Source organism: Zalophus californianus, chromosome 10 (genome assembly GCF_009762305.2).
Source record: "Zalophus californianus isolate mZalCal1 chromosome 10, mZalCal1.pri.v2, whole genome shotgun sequence".
NCBI lineage: Eukaryota > Metazoa > Chordata > Mammalia > Carnivora > Otariidae > Zalophus > Zalophus californianus.
The window spans coordinates 91,496,469-91,524,448 of record NC_045604.1 but is presented as its reverse complement, the minus strand read 5'-3'; the positions used below and the strand labels follow the sequence as shown (position 1 = coordinate 91,524,448).

At 36.3% G+C, this 27,980-nt stretch overlaps 1 protein-coding gene across 8 annotated transcripts in view; it reads left to right on the top strand.

Annotated features, from left to right (window-relative positions):
• The window catches only part of LOC113932549 (ATP-binding cassette sub-family A member 3-like), a 172,668-nt gene that overhangs the window by 62,124 nt on the left and 82,564 nt on the right, over positions 1 to 27,980 (top strand). For 6 of the 8 annotated variants that reach the window (XM_035722357.1, XM_035722352.1, XM_035722353.1 and 3 more), the window contains 7 exons: positions 317 to 471; positions 711 to 866; positions 1,216 to 1,426; positions 10,725 to 10,875; positions 18,070 to 18,168; positions 19,068 to 19,224; positions 20,214 to 20,514. In XM_035722357.1, coding sequence (XP_035578250.1) covers positions 317 to 471; positions 711 to 866; positions 1,216 to 1,426; positions 10,725 to 10,875; positions 18,070 to 18,168; positions 19,068 to 19,224; positions 20,214 to 20,514 — 1,230 coding nt within the window. The remainder of the gene's footprint in view (positions 1 to 316; positions 472 to 710; positions 867 to 1,215; positions 1,427 to 10,724; positions 10,876 to 18,069; positions 18,169 to 19,067; positions 19,225 to 20,213; positions 20,515 to 27,980) is intronic. The other 2 variants (XM_035722354.1, XM_035722358.1) reach the window with 2 other exon arrangements.

Here is a 27,980-nt window from a genome sequence, read left to right as displayed (position 1 = left end):
GTCAAGTGGCTGATGGCAATGCTGTTAAGTTCCAATATAACAAACTCTTTAGTGTTTTTATATAGCTGAGTGATTTGTACTCATTCATACTCATTGAATATTAGAACATGCAGTTAATCAAATAAAAAATTATTTTTAATCTCATCACCTCAAAATATAACAATTGGTATTTTTTGGAATTTTCTTCTGAGAGATATTGCTAATTCTAATGAATAATCCATATATAGATTTCAAATTTAAGGTTTTAATGAAAAGTTTGTTGTCATGTTCCCTCATGAAAGCTAAGGTATTGTTACATCTTCTGCTTGATCCCTAGGTCTCTATCCTGCTACCAGTGGTGAGGCCTATATTAATGGATATGACATCTCACAGCAGATGGTCCAGATCAGGAAAAGCTTGGGCTTGTGTCCCCAACAAAATTTGTTGTTTAATTACTTGACCGTGTCAGAACACCTTTATTTCTATTGTGTGGTAAGCCAAAAAAGATATGTTCCTTTTTCCCACTCTATTGATGTACTTCAGGTAGATTACCAAATATCAATATCCTTATTCTTAGAAAGTTCAAAAACTGATTTTTGATGAATTCTCCTTTAAATGTAAAGACAGGCTAAGGGAAGAAGACAATATAGAAAACATATAAGAAAAGGCTTGTTTAAAGTGTTTCTAAGGAAAAAGCTGGAAGCACTATGTAAACTGGTTTCTCTTTCTAGGTAAAAGGAGTACCTCAAAAGACACGTCTTATGGAAACTGATCATATGCTGGCTGCTTTTAACCTGCTAGATAAGCGTAATGAATTTTCATGTTCACTGAGTGGAGGAATGAAGCGCAGACTCTCCATGATCATAGCACTTATAGGGGGCTCCAAGGTAAAAAAAAAAAAAGGGGGGGGAACACTAAAAATGGATCCCCACCAAAGCTGGTCTAAAAAGATCAGCCAACAGAAACCTGAGAGCTGATAAGAATCTAACACTGTAAAAAGAACCTTACAAATTAATCCCATATGGAATTCACATTATCAAATTATTGTAATAAATTTGTCAAGGTTTGGAATTATTCTAGCATTCCTAATTCAGTTTTAGGCTAAACTTGTTAGCTTAACTGAACAAGTGACTGAAAAAGCAAAACCAGAATAAGCCCCATAAGTGACACTTAGTGACCTTAGTGACACTAGTACATAATGCTTAATGGTTATAAAATTGTTCTTCTGGTCTTTAGGTGGTGATACTTGATGAACCAACATCTGGCATGGACCCAGCCTCAAGGAGGGCCACCTGGGATGTCCTTCAGCAGTATAAACAGGATCGTACCATCTTATTGACCACCCACTACATGGATGAAGCTGACTTCCTGGGTGACCGCATAGCCATCATGGTCAACGGATCCCTGCGGTGCTGTGGCTCTTCAGTTTTCCTGAAAAAAATATATGGTCTCTCCCTTTGATTATTTTTTGGATATTGATATCTTAATATTCTTCAAACATAATCTTCATGGATATTGACGTCTTAGGAATATTATTCTAATATAATTTCCATAATTTTTTGTCTATCTCCCCAAAACTTCTGTGATTTCCTCTATCCTTTTATTTGGGGCTCAGCTATGAGCCCTTTGAAGTAATGGTCATAGTTTATTTTTAATATGGAAGTGTAATTGACATACACTGTCCTATTATTTTCAGGTGTACATCCTAGTGATTCAGTATTTTATACATTACAAAATGATCCCCATGATAAGTCTCGGTACCATCTGTAACCATACAAAGTTATTACAATATTATTGACTGTATTCCCCATGCTGCATATTATATCCTCATTGCTTATTTATTTTGTAACCAGAAGTTTATTCCTCTTAATCCCCTTTGCCCCTTTGCTTGACTTCCAACCCCTTCTGTTTCTGGTAACTGACAGTTTGTTCCTTGTATCTTTGAGTCTGTTTTGTCTACTTTTTTTGTTTTTTAGATTCTACATGTAAGTGAAATTATTTGGTATTTGTCTTTGTCTGATTTATTTCACTTAGCATGACACCCTCTAGGTCCATCCATGTTGTTACAAATGGCAAGATTTCATTTTTTATGGCTAAGTAATATTCCATTGTATATATTTACCACATCGTCTTTATTTGTACATCAGTGGGTGGACACTTAGGTTGCTTCCATAACTTGGCTCTGGTAAATAATGCTGCAATAGACATAGGGGTGCATATCTTTTTGAATTGGCATGGTTGTGTTCTTTGAGTAAATGCCCAGTAGCAGAATTACTGTAGTTCTATTTTTAATTTTTTGAGGAACCTCCACACTGCTTTCCACAGTGGTAGCATCAGTTTCCATTTCTACCAACAGTGCAAGAGGGTTCTTTTTTCTCCATATCCTCACCATCACCTGTTGTTTCTTGTATTACTGGTTTTAGCCATTCTTTTTTTTTTATTATTGTTATGTTCAGTTAGCCACTGTATAGTACATCATTAGTTTTTGATGTTAGTGTTCAATGATTCATTAGTTACATATAACCCAGTGCTCATCACAAAACGTGCCCTCATTAATACGCATCACCCTGTTACTCCCCCCACACCTCCTCTCCTTTGAAACCCTCAGTTTTTTTTCCCAGGTTCCATGGTCTCTCATGGTTCATCTCCCTCTCTGATTTCCCTCCCTTCACCTATGGTCCTCTGTGCTATTGCTTATGTTCCATATATGAGTGAAACCATATGATAATTGTCTTTTTCTGCTTGACTTCTTTCACTTAGCATAATCCCCTCCAGTTCCATCCATGTTGAAGCAAATGGTGGATATTCATCCTTTCTGATGGCTGAATAATATTCCATTGTATATACGTACTGCAGAGGAACTAGTCAACAAAATTAAGAGGCAACCTACGAAATGAGAGAAGATATTTGTAAATGACATTACAGATAAAGGGCTGGTATCCAAGATCTATAAAGAACTTCTCAAACTCAACATGAAAAACAAACAACCCAGTCAATACATGGGCAGAAGACACAAACAGACACTTCTCCAGAGAAGACATACAAATGGCTAACAGACACGTGAAAAAGTGTTCAACATCACTAGCCATCAGGGAAATTCAAATCAAAACCACAATGAGATACCACCTTACACCAGTTAGAATGACAAAAATTAACAAGACAGGAAAAAACGAATGTTGGCAAGGATGTGGAGAAAGGGAAACCCTCTTACACTGTGGGTGGGAATGTAAGCTGATACCATCACTCTGGAAAACAGTATGTAGATTCCTCAAGAAGTTAAAAATAGAGCTACCCCATGACCCAGCAATTACACTACCAGGTATTTACCTCAAAGATACAGATGTAGTGAAAAGAAGGGGCACATGCACCCCAGTGTTCATAGCAGCAATGTCCAAAATAGCCAAACTGTGGAAGGAGCCGAGGTGCCCTTCAACAGTTGAATGGATAAAGAAGATGTGGTTTTAGCCGTTCTGACAGGTGTGAGGTGATATCTCCTTGTGGTTTTGATTTCTATTTCCCTGATAATGAGTAATGTTGAGCATCTTTTCATGTGTCAATTAGCCATCTATATGTCTTTGGAGAAATGTCTTTTCAAGTCTTCTGCCCATTTTTAAATTGATTATTTGTTTTTTGGTGTTGAGTTGTATAATTTATTTGTATATTGTGGATATTAACCCTTTATTGGATATCATTTGCAAATATCTTCTCCCACTCATGGTGCTTTTTGTTTTGTTGACATTTCCTTCACTGCGCAAAAGCTAGTATTGATGTAGTCTCAATAGTTTAATTTTGCTTTTGTTTCCCTTGCCAGGAGACCTATCTAGAAAAATGTTTCTATAGTCAATGTCAAAGAGATTACTTCCTGTGTTTTCTCCTAGGAATTTTTGGTTCGCAAGCATTTTCTTTTATTCTGTAGGTTGCCTTTCCATTTTGTTGATTGTTTCCTTTGCCATACAGAATATTTTTATTTTTTAATTTCTTTTTTTTTAGTTTTATTTTATTTTATTATGTTATGTTGGTCACCATACAATACATCATTAGTTTTTGATGTAGTGATCCAAAAAGATTTATTGATTTATTTTAAAGAGTGAGAGAGAGAGCTAGTGAATGGAGGGAGGTGCAGAGGGAGAGAATCTTCAAACAGACTCTCCACTGAGCACAGAGCCTGACTCAGGGCTCAGTCCCACGACCATGAGCTCCTGACCTAAGCCGAAACCAAGAGTTGGATGCTTAACTAACTAAGCCACCCAGGCGCCCCCAGAATCTTTTTAGTTTGTTGTGGTCACACTTGTCTATTTTTTTTAATTTTTTATTGTTATGTTAATTACCACACTTGTCTATTTTTTATTTTCTTTACTGTGTATTGGTTTCATATCCAAAAAACATCATATCAAGAAGCTTTTACCCAGTGTTTTCTTATAAGAGTGGATCTTACTTTTTTTTTCATCTATTCAGTTCTGTCTTTTGATTGAAGAGTTTGTTTATATTTAATATAGATTTTGATAGGGAAGTACTACTTTGTTACTCGTGTTCTGTTTGTCTTATACTTCTTGTGTCCCTCTTTTCCTGTCTTGCTATCTTCATTTCCTTTTTACTGATTTTTGTATTGATATGCTTTGATTTCTTTCTTTTGTGTAATTTCTAGACATTTTCTTTGTGGTTGTCATGGGACTCACATAAAATATAACTATATTATAAGCTTATAAACTCCATTGTATACAAAACACTGTTCTCTTTACCCCACAACACTTTAGTTATTGATGCCACATTTAGGTATATTTGTATTGTTTATTTATCTTTATTTTTAGTTGCATGTTTTAGTAATAATATAACACATTTTAGTTATTTTTTAATACTTTTATATTTGTATATATTTTAGATATTGTATATATTTTTTTAATTCTTTTAACTTTTATAGTAGGATTAAAAGCTTACCCACCATCATTACAATATACATTATTCTGTATTTGTGTATTTACCAATTTCTGTGAGATTTATACTTTCATATGATTTTATATTACCAGTTAGCATCCTTTTTTCTTTTTAACCATACTTTCCAATTTGAAGAACTCCCTTTGGCATTTCTTAGAATGCAGATCTAGTAGTAATGAATTTTCTCAGCTTTTGTTTATCTAGGAAAGTCTTTCTCCTTCATTTTTTTTAAATTTTTTTATTATGTTAATTACCATATATTACATCATTTGTTTTTGATGTAGTGTTCCATGATTCATTGTTTGTTCATAACACCCAGTGCTCCATGCAGAATGTGCCCTCCTCAATACCCATCAGTAGGCTAACCCATCCCCCCACCCTCCTCCCCTCTAGAACCCTCAGTTTGTTTTTCAGAGTCCATCATCTCTCATGGTTCGTCTCCCCCTCTGACTTACTCCCCTTCATTCTTCCTCTCCTGCTATCTTCTTCTTTTTCTTTTTTCTTAAAATATGTTGCGTTATTTATTTCAGAAGTACAGATCTGTGATTCAACAGTCTTGCACAATTCACAGCGCTCACCGTAGCACATAACCTCCCCAATGTCTATCACCCAGCCAGCCCATCCCTCCCACCCCCAACCACTCCAGTAACACTCAGTTTGTTCCTGAGATTAAGAATTCCTCATATCAGTGAGGTCATATGATACATGTCTTTCTCTGATGGACTTATTTCACTCAGCATAACACCCTCCAGTTCCATCCAAGTCGTTGCAAATGGCAAGATCTCATTCCTTTTGATGGCTGCATAATATTCCATTGTGTACATATACCACCTCTTCTTTATCCATTCATCTGTCGATGGACATCTTGGCTCTTTCCACAGTTTGGCTATTGTGGACATTGCTGCTATAAACATTGGGGTTCACGTACCCCTTCAGGTCCCTACATTTGTATCTTTGGGGTAAATACCCAGAAGTGCAATTGCTGGATCGAATGGTAGCTCTAATTTCAACTGTTTGAGGAACCTCCATACTGTTTTCCAGAGGGGTTGCACCAGCTTGCATTCCCACCAACAGTGTAGGAGGGTTCCCCTTTCTCCACACCCCGCCAACATCTGTCGTTCCCTGACTTGTTAATTTTACCATTCTGACGGGTGTGAGGTGGTATCTCATTGAGGTTTTGATTTCGATTTCCCTGATGCCGAGCGATGTTGAGCACTTTTTCCTGTGTCTGTTGGCCATTTGGATGTCTTCTTTGGAAAAATGTCTGTTCATGTCTTCTGCCCATTTCTTGATTGGATTATTTGTTCTTTGGGTGTTGAGTTGGATAAGTTCTTTATAGATTTTGGATACTAGCCCTTTATCTGATATGTCATTTGCAAATATTTTCTCCTATTCTGTCGGTTGTCTTTTGGTTTTGTGGACTGTTTCTTTGGCTGTGCAAAAGCTTTTTATCTTGATGAAATCCCAATAGTTCATTTTTGCCCTGGCTTCCTGTGCCTTTGGTGATGTTTCTAGGAAGAAGTTGCTGCGGCTGAGGTCGAAGACGTTGCTACCTGTGTTCTCCTTTAGGATTTGGATGGACTCCTGTCTCACGTTTAGGTCTTTCAACCATTTGGAGTCTATTTTTGTGTGTGGTGTAAGGAAATGGTCCAGTTTCATTCTTCTGCATGTGGCTGTCCAATTTTCCCAACACCATTTGTTGAAGAGACTGTCTTTTTTCCACTGGACATTCTTTCCTGCTTTGTCAAAGATAAGTTGACCATAGAGTTGAGGGTCCATTTCTGGGCTCTCGATTCTGTTCCATTGATCGATGTCTCTGTTTTTGTGCCAGTACCATACTGTCTTGATGATGACAGCTTTGTAATAGAGCTGGAAGTCCGGAATTGTGATGCCGCCAGCTTTGCTTTTCTTTTTCAGTATTCCTCTGGCTATTCGGGGTCTCTTCTGGTTCCATACAAATTTTAGGATTATTTGTTCCATTTCTTTGAAAAAAGTGGATGGTATTTTGATGGGGATTGCATTGAATGTGTAGATTGCTCTAGGTAGCATTGACAGCTTCACAATGTTGGTTCTTCCAATCCATGAGCATGGAACGTTTTTCCATTTCTTTGTGTCTTCTTCAATTTCTTTCCTGAGTATTTCATAGTTTTCTGAGTACAGATCCTTTGCCTCTTTGGTTAGATTTATTCCTAGGTATCTAATGGTTTTGGGTGCAATTGTGAATGGGATCGACTCCTTGATTTGTCTCTCTTCTGTCTTGTTGTTGGTGTATAGGAATGCCACTGATTTCTGTGCATTGATTTTATAGCCTGCTACTTGACTGAATTCCTGTATGAGTTCTAGCAGTTTTGGGGTGGAGTCTTTTGGGTTTTCCACATACAGTATCATATCATCTGCAAAGAGTGAGAGTTTGACTTCCTCTTTGCCGATTTGGATGCCTTTGATTTCTTTTTGTTGTCTGATTGCTGTGGCTAGGACTTCTAATACTATGTTGAATAGCAGTGGTGATAGTGGACATCCCTGCCGCGTTCCTGACCTTAGGGGAAAAGCTCTCAGCTTTTCCCCATTGAGAATGATTTTCGCTGTAGGTTTTTCGTAGATGGCTTTTATGATATTGAGGTATGTACCCTCTATCCCTATACTCTGAAGAGTTTTGATCAAGAAAGGATGCTGTACTTTGTCAAATGCTTTTTCTGCATCTATTGAGAGGATCATATGATTCTTGTTCTTTCTTTTGTTAATGTATTGTATCACGTTGATTGATTTGCGGATGTTGAACCAGCCTTGCAGCCCAGGGATAAATCCCACTTGGTCATGGTGAATAATCCTTTTAATGTACTGTTGGATCCTATTGGCTAGTATTTTGGTGAGAATTTTTGCATCCATGTTCATCAAGGATATTGGTCTGTAATTCTCCTTTTTGATGGGGTCTTTTTCTGGTTTTGGTATCAAGGTAATGGTGGCCTCATATAATGAGTTTGGAAGTTTCCCTTCCATTTCTATTTTTTGGAACAGTTTCAGGAGAATAGGTATTAATTCTTCTTGAAATGTCTGATAGAATTCCCCTGGGAAGCCGTCTGGCCCTGGGCTTTTGTTTCTTGGGAGATTTTTGATGACTGTTTCAATTTCCTTAGTGGTTATAGGTCTGTTCAGGTTTTCTATTTCTTCCTGGTTCAATTTTGGTAGTTGATACATCTCTAGGAATGCACCCATTTCTTCCAGGTTATCTAATTTGTTGGCATAGAGTTGCTCATAATATGTTCTTATAATTGTTTGTATTTCTTTGGTGTTGGTTGTGATCTCTCCTCTTTCATTCATGATTTTGTTGATTTGGGTCATTTCTCTTTTCTTTTTGATCAGTCTGGCCAGGGGTTTATCAATCTTGTTAATTCTTTCAAAGAACAAGCTCCTAGTTTCGTTGATCTGTTCTACTGTTCTTTTGGTTTCTAGTTCATTGATTTCTGCTCTGATCTTTATGATTTCTCTTCTCCTGCTGGGTTTAGGCTTTCTTTGCTGTTCTTTCTCCAGCTCCTTTAGGTGTAGGGTTAGGTTGTGTATTTGAGACCTTTCTTGTTTCTTGAGAAAGGCTTGTATTGCTATATCCTTTCCTCTCAGGACTGCCTTTGCTGTATCCCAAAGATTTGGGGCAGTTGTGTTTTCATTTTCATTGGTTTCCATGAATTTTTTTAATTCTTCTTTAATTTCCTGGTTGACCCATTCATTCTTTAGTAGGATGCTCTTTAGCCTCCACGTATTTGAGTTCTTTCCGACTTTCCTCTTGTGATTGAGTTCTAGTTTCAAAGCATTGTGGTCTGAAAATATGCAGGGAATGATCCCAATCTTTTGGTACCAGTTGAGACCTAATTTGTGACCTAGGATGTGATCAATTCTGGAGAATGTTCCATGGGCACTAGAGAAGAATGTGTATTCCATTGCTATGGGATGGAATGTTTTTCTCCTTCATTTTTCAAGGATAGTTTTGCCAGGTAGAGTATTCTTGGTTGGTAACTTTTTCCTTCAGCACTTTGAATATATCTCATTATTTCCTCTAGCCTTCAAGGTTTCTGCTGAAAAATCAGCTAGTTGTCTGGTGAGTATTCCCATGTATGTAACAACTTGCTTTTCTCAGCTGCTTTCAAAATCTTCTCTTTGTCTTTGACTTTTTACTATTTGATTCTAATGTGCCTTATTGTAGATATCTTTGGATTCATCTTGTTTAGATCCTTTGTATTTGTGACTCTGAATGTCCATTTCCTTTCCTTGGTTGGGAAGTTTTCAGCCATTATTTCTTTGAATAAACTTTCTAGTTCCTCCTCCTCCTCCTCTTCCTCCTTCCCCTTCTCTCTCTCTCCATCTCTCTCTCTCCCTTATGGGACTCCCATGTTGTATATATTGCTCTACTTAGTGATACCATAAGTCTCTTGGGCTTTATTTACTCTTTTTCATTTTTTTCTTTTTGTTCTTCTGAGTGAATAATTTCCAGTGACTTGACTCTGAGGTCACCTTATCCTTTTGTCCACTTTATGTAGTCCACTTTTGAACCCCTCTAATGAATTTTTCATTTTAGTTATTGTATTCTTCAGCTCTGCAACTTCTTTTTGGTACTTCTTAAACTTTGTTTCTTTGTTGAAATTCTAACTTTGTTAATGTGTTGGTATCCTGACCTTGGTGAGCATCTTTATGATGTTATTTTAAATTCTGTCAGGTAAAGTATGTAGATCTCCATTTAATAGAGTCATATTCTGGAGATATACTTTTCCTTTGTTTGGAAAACATTTCTGTGTCTGCTTCTCAATTGTTTCCATCACACTTAGCATTATATTTTCTAGTTTCCTTGCATGTTTTGTTATTCTTTATGTTATTTTTTATGATTAAATTTATGAATAAAATAATAGTGGAGTCTAAAGTAGTTGATATTATCCCCAGAAAATGGTATACCCTGGTCTCTTAGGCCACTGTTATGGAAGACTAAGTCTATAAACTATATTTGAGCAAATACTGGGATGTATTACGCCTTTGTTTAGATTCTCCCCATCACTGTCTTCAAATGTTTTAGTAATAGAATCAGAATTTTAGTCTTAGCGGAGGTTGGAATCTGTACATGAATGAGACCATGGAGATCTCTTTAAGCTTTAGTCCAGTTCCCAGCTTTTTGTATCTGACAAATGCTCTTTGATTTCCATTTCTGCACTATTTTCTTCACCTTAAAGTTTTTCTGTCTACCCTGCTGCCTTCTCTCTAACCTTCAAAGGGCCATTGCAGTGAAGGACTGATGTACCCCAGAAGTGTTTCTCTCAGCTCTTTTGTCCTGCCCAGAGCTATCAGAGTACCACTGCAATGTTTTCCACAAAGTTCTATAGTGCCCTAGAGGCATTTTTTTTCTCCTCCCTACCCTTTCCTCCAGCTTTGCAAGACTAGTATAGTGCAGCTGATGGAGGTGGAGAGCACTTTGGAAAGATTTCTCAGATCTCTGAAGGAAAGGACTTTTATCTGATTAATTTACTGCCTTACCTATAATAAGGACCAAATATATATCTGTTTAATGAACATTAACTTTGTCTTCTCAGATTTCAGTGTCAATAGAACAAGAGGCCATATAAGAGAGCTTTTATTTCCATCTCTGTTCTATCAGTCCCTAAGAAAATGAATAAAATTACAAAAGAAGTATTTAGTAGACTTCTTAGACTTATAGTCATATGATTAACATGCCTTATCTTCTAGTTCACCCAAACTATGGAAAGCCAACTATGGTCTCCCAAGAATATTGGAAATACAAACTTGTTTTATTTGTTCTTCTAAATGGATTTTCTCAGGTGTGGGATACCACATTGTCATGGTGAAGGAAGCTCACTGTAATGTTGAAGAAATCTGCAAATTGCTTCAGTATCATATACCAACAGCCACTTTGGAGAAGAATGTTAATAATGAAGTATCTTTTATTCTACCCAAAGAGTACACACACAGGTATGAGTCCAGAGAATGTAAAATGATTGATGTTTAGATAACCAGATGTAATTATTGCTTTTCCTGGTTTCTTCAGGCTTAGCAAATAGAGTTTATTTAACAAGCCAAAATTCCAGTCTTTGCTGTCACTTGCACTGAAAAGAAGGATGCCACACTTGGCTATAGCTTCCTGGTTTTAATTGGTTATAACTGGTGGTATGTTTTGGTAGAGTCAGAATTGGTGAGTGGAGTAAATGGAAATATAATGAGATGAAAATGACGTTAGTGGTGTCTCTTGAAGCCAAGGTGACAGGAACTCAGAGTAAATAGGCAGTTTGACTGCACTCACTAGCCAAGTTTTTCCTCAAAGGCAGTCATGAAGAATAATAACTCTACCTGAGATAATCATCCTAATAAAGGGAAATGGAAACTAAGTGTAGTCATCAGTGACTTTCAGAGTATGATATTTTTATCTTCTTCTAATATATAAGTAAGTAGTTGCTGTACCATTTCCTAAAGTCAAGCCAGTTGTCATATTCCAGAAGAATATGAAGGACTTTAATGCCCCCTTTTCTAGGAAAAAGAGGGATGTGTCAAAAGGAGAAAAAGGAGGAAAAGGAACTGCATCATGACAACATTGTTTATTTAGTAAATCTGAAAGTTCTTGAGAAGTAGCAGCATGGAATAGTGTGATCAGGCAACAGAATGGAACCAAGATTCTAGCCATAAGCTGGAATGAGAGAATTAAATATCATGGAGAATTAGAAATAAAATTCTAGATATGTATCCTCAGAGATCCATGGTGGTTGACTCATTCAGAAAAGTGGGGAACCAGATGGGTGCTTTGGCCCATTGTGATAGTTGTGATTGACGTGAAGCTGCAGAGTCTCTCTGAAGGAGACATAAAGGTAAAGCACTTGCTTAAACTTATCACACTATCTGCCTATCCTCATTCATATGGACACAAATGACATTCTCAAATAATGTCTAAAACAAGAAATGAAAGTATTCTGAAGCAGATGACATCTTTTATCATATCTTCATAGTTATAGTATCTTCATATTTTATCATGTTTTCATATTTGGAAGCAGAAGATGTTTACCATATATTCTTACTAATCCCTTGGGCTTAGAGAACAGAAAAAAGAAGAAGATCCAAGAGGTGAACAACTAATTGTAGATTACTGGGCCATATAATGATGCACAGACTACAGAATAAACTTGAAAGTCATGAAATGAGGGAAGAATGTTTTTTTTCTAACAGGGAGAGGTTTTATTTAAAAAAAAAGTTGGGTTTTTTTTTTTTTTAAGTAGGCTCCACAGCATGGAGCCCAACACAGGGTTTGAACTCACAACCCTGAGATCAAGACCTGAGCTGAGATTAAGAGTTGGATACTTAACTGACTGAGCCACCCAGGTACCCCAATAGGGAGATATTTTAAACTAAGAAATGGAAAAAACAATTTTAAGAAAAAGAAATAGCTATGGATCTATTTTTTTTTCAGAATATAATATGAAAAAAATGAAATGATGGTTGCATTCTTAGTGATCTTCATTCCAGCTAAGATTTTCATAACTACTAGGAATTGAACACTGACTTTTTGCAAGATATTGTTCTCATATGGATTTATTTACAAATCTGAATAAATAATGAGGCAGAAAAGAATTATTTTAATTACATATACCTGTATTCTGATTCATTGAATGTATCTCACAAGGAAAGTACTCTTGAAATTTTAAAACAGTAATGTAACTTGCTGTAAAACAATGCTGAGACTTGTTGGAATGAAGCTTTAGTTTAGAATGTTGCATGGCGAGTGGAGTGAATGGAAGTGATATGCAGAGACATAAAAGAGTTACCAGAATAGTGCTACATATCAGGAAATATTTATATGCTTAAAATTCATAAATAAGAGGCTGTAAATATAAAGGGAAACCAGTGGGTGACAATAGAAGAAAGAAACAAATATCATTTTGTGAAACTCCTACAAATTAAAAGGAGGAAATGTGTTATTCCTGGTACAAAGTTTAAGCAAGATAACACGGTAAAGAGAGTAATTCAAGTATAGACATGCAACAAATATTTCATTTACCTGAAAGCAGGTATCCTGATGGGTCTCTGAGGTTTGTTGCCAACAATTACCTTTTAGAAAGACGGGGGGTCGGGGAGAGGGGGAAAAAGATGGGGGAAATTAAAACAAACTAATACTGTAAACCTAAATCTGATAATCAAGAAAATGTTGGTTGAAGGGAAAAAAAAGTCAGATATTTTATGGGAAATTTACCACATCATGGGGAACTTCATGGCAGGAAAGAAGAAAGGATCTTGGTAGATTTAGACACAGGCCAACATTATATAGAATATATATAAGATATATAGAAAAGCAAATTTCTGTAACATAACCTCAAGATTGTTTGGAAGTTTCAAAAATGAAATTCTGACAACAGATCCAAAAGATGAAAAAATAGAATGACAGCTAAAATTCAATAAACAAGGATAAATAATAGAGCTGATACAGAATATCATCAGGAATTTTATCACCCCAATCTGTTGTTCTAAGGAAGTTTAAAAAGTAGTTCATTTAATATTAATTTGGGGTGTCTTGAGCAGGTTTAGCTCCTAAGCAGCAAAGTTGGAAAGATGTATGAGGGTTACAAGAACCTATTTTGTAGAGAAGGAGAGCTAATATTTGAGATAAGGTCCAGCAGATTAGCCAGGAAGAAAAAGAAGGGAAATTAAATGTGTACATGATAGATCCAGATAATTGTTATGCAAGGCCTCTCTGGAAGTATCCTGATAACCTTCCTCTAGTCTGGCCTTGACTTGTATTAAAGGCATGAGATTTTGAGGTTGGGATCTGGAAATGAGAAAAAGAAAAGACTAAAATATTGTCACCAAGAATGTCAAGGAAAAGAAGCTTCGGTGCTGGCATCAAGGAAAGGAAATTTTTCAAATCCTGTTTTGATTCCATCTTTCAATCAAAGAGAATGATCTTTTAGTTTAAAATACAAGAACAAACAAAAAGGTAAAAATTTTCAGTGTATTTCTCAGAGCTATAAATAAGTTCAAGTCTCCAAGCTGTAATGAAGTGCCTATGAGACACTCACATCACTATGAAGTGATTGCAGAGGAATAAATGTTAGTTCAAGTGAAATAACTTTGCAACAAATAAGGGAAGAAAATAAAGTGTACTTAATTTTACCTCTTTCCAAGTGACTCTTTTTACAAAATGACTCTTAAGTTGAGAAAGATTATACCAAATAGTAAGATTAAATCAATAGTAAATCAAGAGAGATTAAATCAAATAGTAATGGTGATACAGTTGGATTAAAATGCAAGCCAGTTTATCTACAAAGGCTTATGTTCTCCCATCAACACCCACAGTGTTAGAAAACTGGAGATGTGCCAATCTCATTCTAATTTTAAACTTCAAAAATTGACACCAATGATCCCATGGTTGATTCAAAGCAAAACACATACACACACACCAAAACCTAGAATGATAACTAAGAAACAACTAAATCATGCAAAAACTCATCTTAGTCTTGGACAGAATTTCCTCCACATGTTTTATATGATTATAAGTCAGTCCTGGATAAATATCAATCATTTCATAAGAATGAAAGGGAAAAAGAATGGGCTGTAGAAAGGATACTGAATTTTGAAATAAAAGCACCAATTTAAGAAATCATAAGAAATGCCTACTTTGAAAATAATTTCCAAAAATGGGAAACTTCAGAAATTCTCTGCTTTATAGTCTCAATCAAATTAAAGAGGACACTGTGAATCTAGAGCAGTTTGGAGGAGAGAAAATGAGATAAAATGATGTGAAATCCTGATTGATTAATAAAGATCTGACCAATACTTATGGCAGAAAAGAGAACTACTGAAAGAGAACACCATGTCAAGAATTCTTCCCAGAATTAAGAGGCCAGGTACTTTGTGATCTTCAGAGATGGAGTTCACTCAATGTTTCTGCATGTCATGTCAACACCAGAGAATGGGCCTATGGAAGTATTCTTTTCCCCAAACTCTCACTTAGCTCAAAATTCAAAGAGATGTATTTCTTTGAGTACCAATGTTTTGTAAAAAAAAAAAAAAACCTACAGAATTTTTAAGATTCTCTTGTTTTTCTTCTTCCAGATTTTAAAACTTAACTAAAAAAAAATCAGTCACCTTGCTTTAGGAAGGTCTTGCTGCAAACCTATCAGCCCTACCTCACAAAATAAAGTTTAGTAAAACATTAAAAAATATGAATAAGTAAAGGAATCTGATGAATAGAAAAAAAAGAATTCTTCCCAGAACTATGAGGAAACCTGCAAAAAATAAAGAGACCAACCAGTACATTACCACTACACACCCACAAGAATGGCTAAAATTAAAAAGACAGACTATAGCATATGAATATGATAAATGGATCTCTTTGCTAACAGAAGTATAAAATGGTAAAACTGCTTTGGAAAATGAGTGGCCATTTTTACTAAGCTAAATATGTGCTTATCCTATGACCCTGCAATTATTCCTAGTATATACCTTAAAGACAAATGTCCATCAGAACAGATGTAAGAGAGTGTTTATATTTGTAGACACTATTCGTAATAGCTCCAAACCAAAGCCACCAAAATGTCCATCAACAGGAAAATGGAAGAATATAGCAATAAAAAAGAATAAACTAATGGTATATATGGCATGAATGAATCTCACAAACATTGAAACATTGGATAAAAAAAGTACAAGCTGTAGGATTCCATTTATATGAAGTTCAAGAAAAGAAAAAATCTTTATGTAATTCTAAAATTAAAATTACCTCTATAACAGGGGTGTCTGGCTGGCTCAGTCAGTAGAGCATGGGACTCTTGATCTCGGGGTTGTGAGTTTGAGCCCCACATTAGGTATAGAGATTACTTAAAATCTTTTTTAAAAACAATAAAAATTACCATAAGATGCATAGGTAGGGGTGTGTGTGTGTGTGTGTGTGTGTGTGTGTGTGTGTGCGTGTGCGTGGTGTGTGTATGCACGCGCGCATGTGCGTGTATGGACACTGGGAAAGAAGTCAGGGACTAAGAAAGGACCTGTTAGAATCTCCCTGTGGGATTCTGGAAATGTTCTCTATCTTATCTGGATGGTTATCCATGTATGTACTATATGTACTTATGTGAAAATTCATTTACAAGTAGTATACTTTGTTATGCCTCAGTAAAAAAAAATAAATATTTAAAAATATATGTAATGGAAAAAACTTTGTAATGGATAGAAGTAAGTACATCAAATGTTAACAGTGGTATACTTTAGGTGGTCACATTTTTTTTGTTTTTATATTTTTCTGTATTCTCATCTTAAGTAGACAATATATTGTCTTTATAACATCTATATATTAAATATATATGTATTATATATATAAAACAAATAAAACATAATGGGAAAAACAGCTATACTCAAGGTGGTCAAATTTTTTCTTTTTAATATTTTTTGTGTTCCTCTCAAGTATAATATATATAATGTATACAATATTTATATTTGTTAAATATATATTTTTATATTATATATAAAAAACATATTAGAAAAATATGTTTTTTGCATAATGATTGGCTCATAGAATTTTTTAATTTATTTATCTATTACTATCTTTTTTCTTTACTGAATATCACTAAGGAGCCTAGGGTGTGCTAATCAACATGTGATTGCATTATGACCAAATCAAGAAACTTATTTAGTTCTGGAGTATATGAATTAGAAAGTGAAAGTCTCCCATAATCACTTCCTATGGGAATAATCACTGGGAAATTTTCTGTGTATATTTCTCAGGATCATTAAATGCCTATACTGACATGAGTATAATATGTTGTACATCACATACATACATTGATATGGATACAATAATAATTAGTTTTATGATTTAACAGAAATGAAATCCTATCATAATAATGTTCTGAATCCTGTTTTGTTTACTTACCTGCATTTTTGGTCAACTGTTTATGGTAGGACTTTTAAGACTTCCCATTTTTAAGATAACCAAGGAGAAATCTACACTTTACTTAGATCTTATTCTTTCATAATATCATACCAGAATGTATTCATTAAGCTGTTAAGGAATATTTATCTCTACTTAGTGCTCTATTTGTACATTTTAAAGCCTCATACAGTTTAATTTTGTCATATATGGTATAAAGCCAAAGGAAACAAAAATAAATAATATGCCAAAATATTAGTGTATTAACAGTGGATATCTATGGGGCATGATATTGTGATATTTATATTTTTGTACATTCCTTTCTAAATTTTATATGATGCACACATTAATTTCTTACCTAAAATCAAAGAAAAAGAAGAAAATGTGAATCCTGGTTGAAAAGCCAAGCATTGGGAATGAAGAAGCACCAGAGGAAATGGACTTAAAACATGTGAAGGGCTGTCATGTGGGTAGATTAGACCTGTTCTATATAATTAATGGTGTAAATTTAGAACCAATGTGCAAAACTAAATAGAATTAAATGGAAAATAATTTAAGTTTGAATATGGAGGAAATTTTGATAGATCTTCCAAAAGAGGGAATTTTGAGTTCCTCCAACACTGAGAGTATGCATATAATGCTCCTCATTGAAAATACATTTGATGGTTTTGAGACCTAGAGGTTTTTGGAAAAGATCATCTTATAAATGTGAAGTACTATAAAATCTTCGCAGGAAAACTATTCTTTGAAAGTCTTGATGTCTCTACATTGCATCTGGTTCAAATTCCATGGCTTTTCTTGACTATTGAATCACTTGGTTCTGTCCATGTCTCCTATTTCTATTGCACCTACTCCATTATCTATGTGAGTGGCTTTTTTCTCCTGTTAATTTGAATAATTTTTTTAAAAAACTTACTGAATAATAAGAACCATAGCATTTATATGTGTGTGATAAGTTAATTCATGTGAACTAGCTAGAGTTACTAGAATTTATAGAGTCTCATGGTAGTTTATTAGAAGACCAAAATTATGTGTTTTCAAGAATTAAGTAGAGTGGGAAACAATGTGCTAGAGCAGTTTACTAGTTTCTATTATAAGTACTGAAGTGAAGAATGAGCTACATTTTCCCCACTGCTGAAGGGAAATCAGTTCAGAATAAAAATATATAAATATGAAAATCTTCTGATTTGGTACTAACTTTTATTCCTCCCTTCCCTTCCCCCTTTTCCTTCCCCTTCCTATTTTTTTCCTAATTCATATCCTAGCTTTGAAGCTCTATTTACTGCTCTGGAAAAGAGACGATACGAGTTAGGGATTGCTAGCTTCGGTGCCTCTATTACTACCATGGAAGAAGTCTTTTTTAGGTGAGCGAGGATGCATAAGGAAAATAAAAACAAAAACCATCGGGGAGGAAGAACCACATGTTGGTCCCTTTTGTAAACTCACCAAACTCAGAGTCACACATTAGAAAGTAAAGAGATGAGGAGAGGAGAGAACAGACATGATTTTTTTTTACGGTAATAACCCCCAAAAAACACCACTATCAATTTTTTTATTATGTTACGTTAATCAGCATACATCACATCGATTCGTTTTTGATGTAGTGTTCCATGATTCATTGTTTGCATATAACACCCAGTGCTCCATTCAATACTGCCCTCCTTAATACCCATCACCGGGCTAACCCATCCCCCCACCCCCTCCCCTCACACCACTATCATTTTTAAAAAGAGCAGATATTTTGATTCATCCAAAGTATGAATTAGATGTTAATTTTTAACTTGAATGGGTTCAATTTAATGCAACACTCAATACCTTGCCCTAATTTTCCTAGCCTTACTATGGTCTGCCAGCAGTCCTGTGACTGGGGTTTGGGAACTACTCTTCTACCAGAGTTTACCCTGTTGCTTCCATATAATGCCCCTGCCAAGTCAGTAAGCAAACCCAGGAGCCTTCTTTTTTTTTTTTAATTTAAAATTTTTTAAAGATTTTATTTGTTTATTTGAAAGAGAGAAACACAGCGAGAGAGGGAACATAAGCAGGGGGAGAGGGAGAGGCTGGCTTCCCGCAGAGCGGGGAGCCCGATGCGGGACTCGATCCCAGGACTCTGGGATCATGACCTGAGCCAAAGCAGATGCTTACAGACTGAGCCACCCAGGCGCCCCACCCAGGAGCCTTCTGAGTTGAATGTTGTAACTCACATTCTCCAAACAAGATATGGGGTAGAGTTGAATGCTTTGTTACTTTTTTTTTTTTTATGTAGAGTCAGTAATCTGGAAGATTCACAAACAGATATCCAAGCTATCCAAACTCCACCTCCCGCTGTGATGAATGAAGTATCAGTTAAGAACCAGAATAGGAATATGTCAAGCAATTGTTCTACCATGAACGAAAGCCCTGCTATTATGTTTAATACTGGGGTAAGCACCTTTGCTAAGAAACCTGATGTATATTTATTTGATTAGGGTACAAGAGGTACATTTTTGTTTCCTATTTGAACGAAGGTAGTGTGGAGTTCTTAACCACTGCATCCTACCAGACAGGGAGCAGTCTGTACCACAATCTAATTAATTTCCTAATGCAGAAGCAAAAAGGTCTAGGTAAAAATCACAGCTCTCACTCACACCATTGCTATTCCTCAGTTCTTTTTTATGTCTTAGAATTCTTTTTTTTTTTTTTCAAATTGCTAACCCAGAAATTTGGTAGTTCACTGAAGCTGGAGTACACTGGAAAGAGCATGATTTTTAGTAACCAAACATGCCCAATATTGTAAGTTTTTGCAATGGGAATTGATAATGCATAAGGGATGTTTCCCTAATTGGTGCAGTTCTCAGTATGGGAAGTCCTTGTGAGTTGCCCAGCATTTCTTTCCTTCTCCTTCTAATTATCTCTTCCTCCTATAAAGAAGCCTGGTTTTCTTGACTGTTAAAAGACTCTGGGGAAAATCATCCTGTTGAGATTTCAAGTGTGTTATATGAAAATTCAGACCTTAAACACTGTATTTAACACCTTACAATAGAGATCAGCAAACTTACACAAGGAAATAATCGATATGTAAGGCGGGGTTGGCCACATGGTCTCTCTTGCAGTCGTCCCATCCTGTCCTTGTAGCACAAACACAACCATAGACAACACAGAAATGAACGGATGTAGCTGTGTTCCAGGAAAACTTGATTTACAACACAGATCATAATTTGTTGACTCCTGCCTTATGAAGAAAAGACTGATTATTCTCTTATGTAGTATCATACTGTGCTTCGATTCTATTCTCAGTATTTATTTAGATAAATTTTATGTGTCTTCTACCCTAAAATTCCAGAGTGTTCATTCATCTTAATGAATTTCATCAGGAATGATCTGTTTGGGTCCATGAATATTGTAATATTATGTTTCTTTTTTCCTTCTTTAGTATTCCCTCTATCATCAGCAGTTCTGTGCCTTGTTCATAAAGAGGGCGATGTTCAGTTGGCGGAATTGGAAACTGATTTTGCTACAGATACTGGCACTTCTAGTTTCCTTTACTTTTCTCTCAGAGGCTAATAAGTTTTTACATACTAAAGATGAAAAGGCCAGACAAATGGATTTGGATCAATATGGTCAAACAATTGTGCCTTTATCTATTTCTGGGAATTCTAATTTGACCCTGATTTTCCTAAAACATCTTAGGAGTATGCTAGAGTCTCACAAACACACACTGAAGGAAGTGCAAGGTAAGACTCTAGGTAAAAAAGACTGCTCTTAGATGAAGATCTGGTTGTGTGATTTGCAAAGAAGGTCAACTATATATTTGGCTACAGTATAACTAAAGACTTAATGTGCTAGCTCCTCTGAATACATTTATTTTTAAGATAGTAATAATAAAAATTTGCATTTGCTGAGCACTTATTTTTGGCAAGAACACAGCTAAGTATCTTACCTGTGTATCATTTAAAATGAGCAATCACCCCGATTTAGTAGATATTTTTATTACTGATATCAGTTAAATGAGGAGCACTGACATTTAAGGAAGTCCAGTAATTTGCACCAAATCAGACATGTAGTAAAAATACAGAGACGTGAATTTAACCTGTCCTACCTGATGTCTGCAAACCACTCACTACATGACATTACTTCTCTGATCATAAAGTTTATTATCTTTCAAGTCATCAGTTCCTCCCAGATACTATATTTTTTTTTAACTGCCACCTGATGAACAGTGTTCTTCTGAGTTAGCAAACAGCCTGCAGTATTGGCAAACCTGTGTGGTTCTTTTATTTCTCTCATTGAGGTTCTGTTGTGAAAATACATTTCGGAGATGATTGTTCCTTATAATACGGATTCTACAACCTACAAGTAATAGATTGGCTGACTACAAATAATTGTGCCTATTATTCCTCCGCTATAAGTAGTAAGTAAGCATTTGTTAACCAAGGTCACACATGAGGACAGAGGGTGAAGGATAAAATAATTATCTTTTTAAAAATTACAGTATACTGCTTATGTTAAAAAAGTAAAATGATTAACTGAATATACTTGTTATATTGATAATGAGACTAAATACAATAGAATAATACAGTAGCCCCACTGATATCCAGTTTCAATTGTTATTGTTTTATTCATTAGCTAGAAATTATCTAGGCATAGAGAGATAATATTTAGGCTTAACCAGTCCCACTTTGTTTTAAGAAACTTACATGTACTTTTCTAAGTTGTGCTCTCATTCTCTTAGCCACAGAACCTTGTATAAGTGAATTCTACTAATTCTATATGGTTTCTCTTCCAACCTGCATGCCTTTTCTAACTGAATTTTTTAGTATAAAGATAGAGCAAGAAATCCTTTGTAACTTGCTCTCTCTTTTCCCTAAACTACAAGAAAATGTTTTGGGGGGCACCGGTGTGGCACAGTGGGTTGAGCATCCACACTTGGTTTTGGCTCAGATTGTGATCTCACGGTTGTGTGGGGTTCCAAACTCAGTGTGGAGTCTGCTTGAGCTCTTTCCCTCTCCCTCTGCCCCTCTCACTCGTGCACACACACACTCTCTCTCTCAAATAAATCTTTAAAAAAGAATGTTTATTAATGAGGAAATAGATTTCTAGATAATTTCTCATCTGTAGCTTTCTTCTCAAATAATACATGCATTAACACTGGGGAAATCACTGCTAACTTTTTAAGCAGAGCCATAAAATAAGTGGGTATGTGCTTTAGAAAGGATATGAGCTTATAATAACTGAAAAATGTCACCTGCCCTCCCAAACAAAAGTTTACATTTCCTCTCCATCCACAATTTAGATGAATGCCTCTTTTTTGGAATTTATCTCACTGAATTACAGTAGAACATTTTTCATGCTTCTCTCAAACTAATTATGGAGAGGCCACAACTTCTTTTATATCTCTAGAACCTAACCCAATTCCTGGCACACAATGAGTGTAAAATTGAAATAGTCTTATCAAATTGAATTAAATGTGAGGAAATGATTCAAAAGGGGACAGATCCAATGTCAATGAAGTCAGCTGGGATGTAATTGTGATAATCGAGGCAAGAGAGATTAAGGCTGTGAAAGAAGGAAAGAAAGATAGATTTGAAAGATATCTGAAGAGCACTAAAGTAGATTTTGTTTTCTCTTTAGAAGTGGAGGAGAGAAGAACCATTAACACTGAATTTGATACTTTAGCTTTTTATTTTGTGAGATAATTGTCAATTTACTGTTGTGAAAAATAATACTGAGAGATCTTGTGTACCAATGGTAACATCTTGCAAAACTATACTACAATATCCCCACCAGGATTTTGACATTAATACAGAACATTTGCTTAACCACAAGGATCACTACTGTTGCTCTCTTCATCCCCTCTCTACTCCGGCAATCACTAATCTGTTCTCCATTTGTATAGTTTAATCATTTTGGAATGACAAAAAAATGGAATAATCATATATGTACACTTCTGGGATTGGCATTTCACTCAACATAATTCTCTGGTGTTCTATCATTCATTCCATCATATGCTATGAGCCATTCCATCATGGGGTTGTACCACAGTTTGTTTAACCATTCACCATCAAAGGATACCTCATTTCCCCCCTCTCCCAGGTTTTGTCTTTATGAATAAAGCTGTTATGAAATTTCATGTACAGGTTTTTGTGTGAATCTATATCTTCAGTTCTATGGGATAAATGCCTGGGATTGTAATTTTAACTGTTGACCCATATGGTAGTTGCATGTTTGATTTTTTGAAGAAATTATAAAACAGAGTGACTGTACCCTTTTACATTCCCACCAACAACGAATGAGTGATCCAGTTCCTCAGCATCTTCCCCAGCATTTGTGTTGTCACTATTTTTATGTTTATTTTTCATTCTGATAGGTATGTAGTGATATTTCATTGTTGTTTTCATTTGCCTTTGACATCCTTTTTTGTGCTTATTGACATCTGTGTATTATCTTCACTGAAATGTGTATTCATGTGTTTCATTTTTTTTATTTTTTATTGTTATGTTAATCACCATATATTACATAATTTGTTTTGGTGTACTGTTCCATGATTCATTGTTTGTTCATAACACCCAGTGCTCCATGCAGAATGTGCCCTCCTCAATACCCAACACCAGGCTAACCCATCCCCCCACCCTCCTCCCCTCCAGAAACCTCAGTTTGTTCTTCAGAGTCCATCATCTCTCATGGTTCGTCTCCCCCTCTGACTTACTCCCCTTCATTCTTCCTCTCCTGTTAGCTTCTTCTTTTTCTTTTTTCTTAAAATATGTTGCGTTATTTCTTTCAGAAGTACAGATCTGTGATTCAACAGTCTTACACAATTCACAGCGCTCACCGTAGCACATATCTTCCCCAATGTCCATCACCCAGCCACCCCATCCCTCCCACCCCCGACCACTCCAGCAACCCTCAGTTTGTTCCTGAGATTAAGAATTCCTCATATCAGTGAGGTCATATGATACATGTCTTTCTCTGACTTATTTCACTCAGCATAACACCCTCCAGTTCCATCCACGTCGTTGCAAATGGCAAGATCTCATTCCTTTTGATGGCTGCATAATATTCCATTGTGTATATATACCACTTCTTCTTTATCCATTCATCTGTCGATGGACATCTTGGCTCTTTCCACAGTTTGGCTATTGTGGACATTGCTGCTCTAAACATTGGGGTGCACGTACCCCTTCGGGTCCCTACATTTGTATCTTTGGGGTAAATACCCAGAAGTGCAATTGCTGGATCGAATGGTAGCTCTAATTTCAACTGTTTGAGGAACCTCCATACTGTTTTCCAGAGGGGTTACACCAGCTTGCATTCCCACCAACAGTGGAGGAGGGTTCCCCTTTCTCCACATCCCCGCCAACATCTGTCGTTCCCTGACTTGTTAATTTTAGCCATTCTGACGGGTGTGAGGTCGTATCTCATTGAGGTTTTGATTTCGATTTCCCTGATGCCGAGCGATGTTGAGCACTTTTTCCTGTGTCTGTTGGCCATTTGGATGTCTTCTTTGGAAAAATGTCTGTTCATGTCTTCTGCCCATTTCTTGATTGGATTATTTGTTCTTTGGGTGTTGAGTTGGATAAGTTCTTTATAGATTTTGGATACTAGCCCTTTATCTGATATGTCATTTGCAAATATTTTCTCCCATTCTGTCGGTTGTCTTTTGGTTTTGTGGACTGTTTCTTTGGCTGTGCAAAAGCTTTTTATCTTGATGAAATCCCAATAGTTCATTTTTGCCCTGGCTTCCTGTGCCTTTGGTGATGTTTCTAGGAAGAAGTTGCTGAGGCTGAGGTCGAAGACGTTGCTACCTGTGTTCTCCTTTAGGATTTGGATGGACTCCTGTCTCACGTTTAGGTCTTTCAACCATTTGGAGTCTATTTTTGTGTGTGGTGTAAGGAAATGGTCCAGTTTCATTCTTCTGCATGTGGCTGTCCAATTTTCGCAACACCATTTGTTGAAGAGACTGTCTTTTTGCCATTGGACATTTTTTCCTGCTTTGTCAAAGATAAGTTGACCATAGAGTTGAGGGTCCATTTCTGGGCTCTCGATTCTGTTCCATTGATCGATGTCTCTGTTTTTGTGCCAGTACCATACTGTCTTGATGATGACAGCTTTGTAATAGAGCTGGAAGTCCGGAATTGTGATGCCGCCAGCTTTGCTTTTCTTTTTCAGTATTCCTCTGGCTATTCGGGGTCTCTTCTGGTTCCATACAAATTTTAGGATTATTTGTTCCATTTCTTTGAAAAAAGTGGATGGTATTTTGATGGGGATTGCATTGAATGTGTAGATTGCTCTAGGTAGCATTGACATCTTCACAATGTTGGTTCTTCCAATCCATGAGCATGGAATGTTTTTCCATTTCTTTGTGTCTTCTTCCATTTCTTTCCTGAGTATTTCATAGTTTTCTGAGTACAGATCCTTTGCCTCTTTGGTTAGATTTATTCCTAGGTATCTTATGGTTTTGGGTGCAATTGTGAATGGGATCGACTCCTTGATTTGTCTCTCTTCTGTCTTGCTGTTGGTGTATAGGAATGCCACTGATTTCTGTGCATTGATTTTATAGCCTGCTACTTGACTGAATTCCTGTATGAGTTCTAGCAGTTTTGGGGTGGAGTCTTTTGGGTTTTCCACATACAGTATCCTATCATCTGCAAAGAGTGAGAGTTTGACTTCCTCTTTGCCGATTTGGATGCCTTTGATTTCTTTTTGTTGTCTGATTGCTGTGGCTAGGACTTCTAATACTATGTTGAATAGCAGTGGTGATAGTGGACATCCCTGCCGCGTTCCTGACCTTAGGGGAAAAGCTCTCAGCTTTTCCCCATTGAGAATGATTTTCGCTGTAGGTTTTTCGTAGATGGCTTTTATGATATTGAGGTATGTACCCTCTATCCCTATACTCTGAAGAGTTTTGATCAAGAAAGGATGTTGTACTTTGTCAAATGCTTTTTCTGCATCTATTGAGAGGATCATATGATTCTTGTTCTTTCTTTTGTTAATGTATTGTATCACGTTGATTGATTTGCGGATGTTGAACCAGCCTTGCAGCCCAGGGATAAATCCCACTTGGTCGTGGTGAATAATCCTTTTAATGTACTGTTGGATCCTATTGGCTAGTATTTTGGTGAGAATTTTTGCATCCATGTTCATCAACGATATTGGTCTGTAATTCTCCTTTTGGATGGGGTCTTTGTCTGGTTTTGGGATCAAGGTAATGGTGGCCTCATAAAATGAATTTGGAAGTATTCCTTCCATTTCTATTTTTTGGAACAGTTTCAGGAGAATAGGTATTAATTCTTCTTGAAATGTCTGATAGAATTCCCCTGGGAAGCCATCTGGCCCTGGGCTTTCGTTTGTTGGGAGATTTTTGATGACTGCTTCAATATCCTTCGTGGTTATAGGTCTGTTCAGGTTTTCTAGTTCTTCCTGGTTCAATTTTGGTAGTTGATACATCTCTAGGAATGCACCCATTTCTTCCAGGTTATCTAATTTGCTGGCATAGAGTTGCTCATAATATGTTCTTATACTTGTTTGTATTTCTTTGGTGTTGGTTGTGATCTCTCCTCTTTCATTCATGATTTTGTTGATTTGGGTCATTTCTCTTTTCTTTTTGATCAGTCTGGCCAGGGGTTTATCAATCTTGTGAATTCTTTCAAAGAACCAGCTCCTAGTTTCGTTGATCTGTTCTACTGTTCTTTTGGTTTCTAGTTCATTGATTTCTGCTCTGATCTTTATGATTTCTCTTCTCCTGCTGGGTCTAGGCTTTCTTTGCTGTTCTTTCTCCAGCTCCTTTAGGTGTAGGGTTAGATTGTGTATTTGAGACCTTTCTTGTTTCTTGAGAAAGGCTTGTATTGCTATATCCTTTCCTCTCAGGACTGCCTTTGCTGTATACCAAAGATTTTGGACAGTTGTGTTTTCATTTTCATTGGTTTCCATGAATTTTTTAATTCTTCTTTAATTTACTGGTTGACCCATTCGTTCTTTAGTAGGATGCTCTTTAGCCTCCATGTATTTGAGTTCTTTCCGACTTTCCTCTTGTGATTGAGTTCTAGTTTCAAAGCATTGTGGTCTGAAAATATGCAGGGAATGATCCCAATCTTTTGGTACTGGTTGAGACCTGATTTGTGACCTAGGATGTGATCAATTCTGGAGAATGTTCCATGGGCACTAGAGAAGAATGTGTATTCCGTTGCTTTGGGATGGAATGTTCTGAATATGTCTGTGAAGTCCATTTGGTCCAGTGTGTCATTTAAAGTCTTTATTTCCTTGTTGATCTTTTGCTTAGATGATCTGTCCATTTCAGTCAGGGGTGTGTTAAAGTCCCCCACTATTATTGCATTGTTGTCAATGTGTTTCTTTGCTTTTGTTATTAATTGCCTTATATAATTGGCTGTTCCCATGTTTGGGGCATAGATATTTACAATCGTTAGATCTTCTTGTTGAATAGACCCTTTAAGTAGGATATAGTGTCCTTCCTCATCTCTTATTACAGTCTTTGTTTTAAAATCTAGTTTGTCTGATATAAGGATTGCCACCCCAGCTTTCTTTTGGTGTCCATTAGCATGATAAATGGTTTTCCACCCCCTCACTTTCAATCTGGGGGTGTCTTTGGGTCTAAAATGAGTCTCTTGCAGACAGCATATGGATGGGTCTTGTTTTTTAATCCAATCTGATAGCCTGTGTCTTTTGATTGGGGCATTTAGCCCATTTACATTCAGGGTAACTATTGAAAGGTATGAATTTAGTGCCATTGTATTGCCTGTAAGGTGACTGTTACTGTATGTTGTCTGTGTTCGTTTCTGATCTTTGCTGCTTTTAGGCTCTCTCTTTGCTTAGAGGACCCCTTTCAATATTTCTTGGAGGGCTGGTTTCATGTTTGCAAATTCCTTTCGTTTTTGTTTGTTCCAGAAGCTTTTTATCTCTCCTTCTATTTTCAATGACAGCCTAGCTGGATATAGTATTCTTGGCTGCATATTTTTCTCGTTTAGTGCTCTGAAGATATCTTGCCAGTCCTTTCTGGCCTGCCAGGTCTCTGTGGATAGGTCTGTTGCCGATCTAATATTTTAACCATTGTAGGTTACATATCTCTTCTCCCGAGCTGCTTTCAAGATTTTCTCTTTGTCTCTGAGACTCGTAAGTTTTACTATTAGATGTCGGGGTGTTGACCTATTATTATTGATTTTGAGAGGGGTTCTCTGTGCCTCCTGGA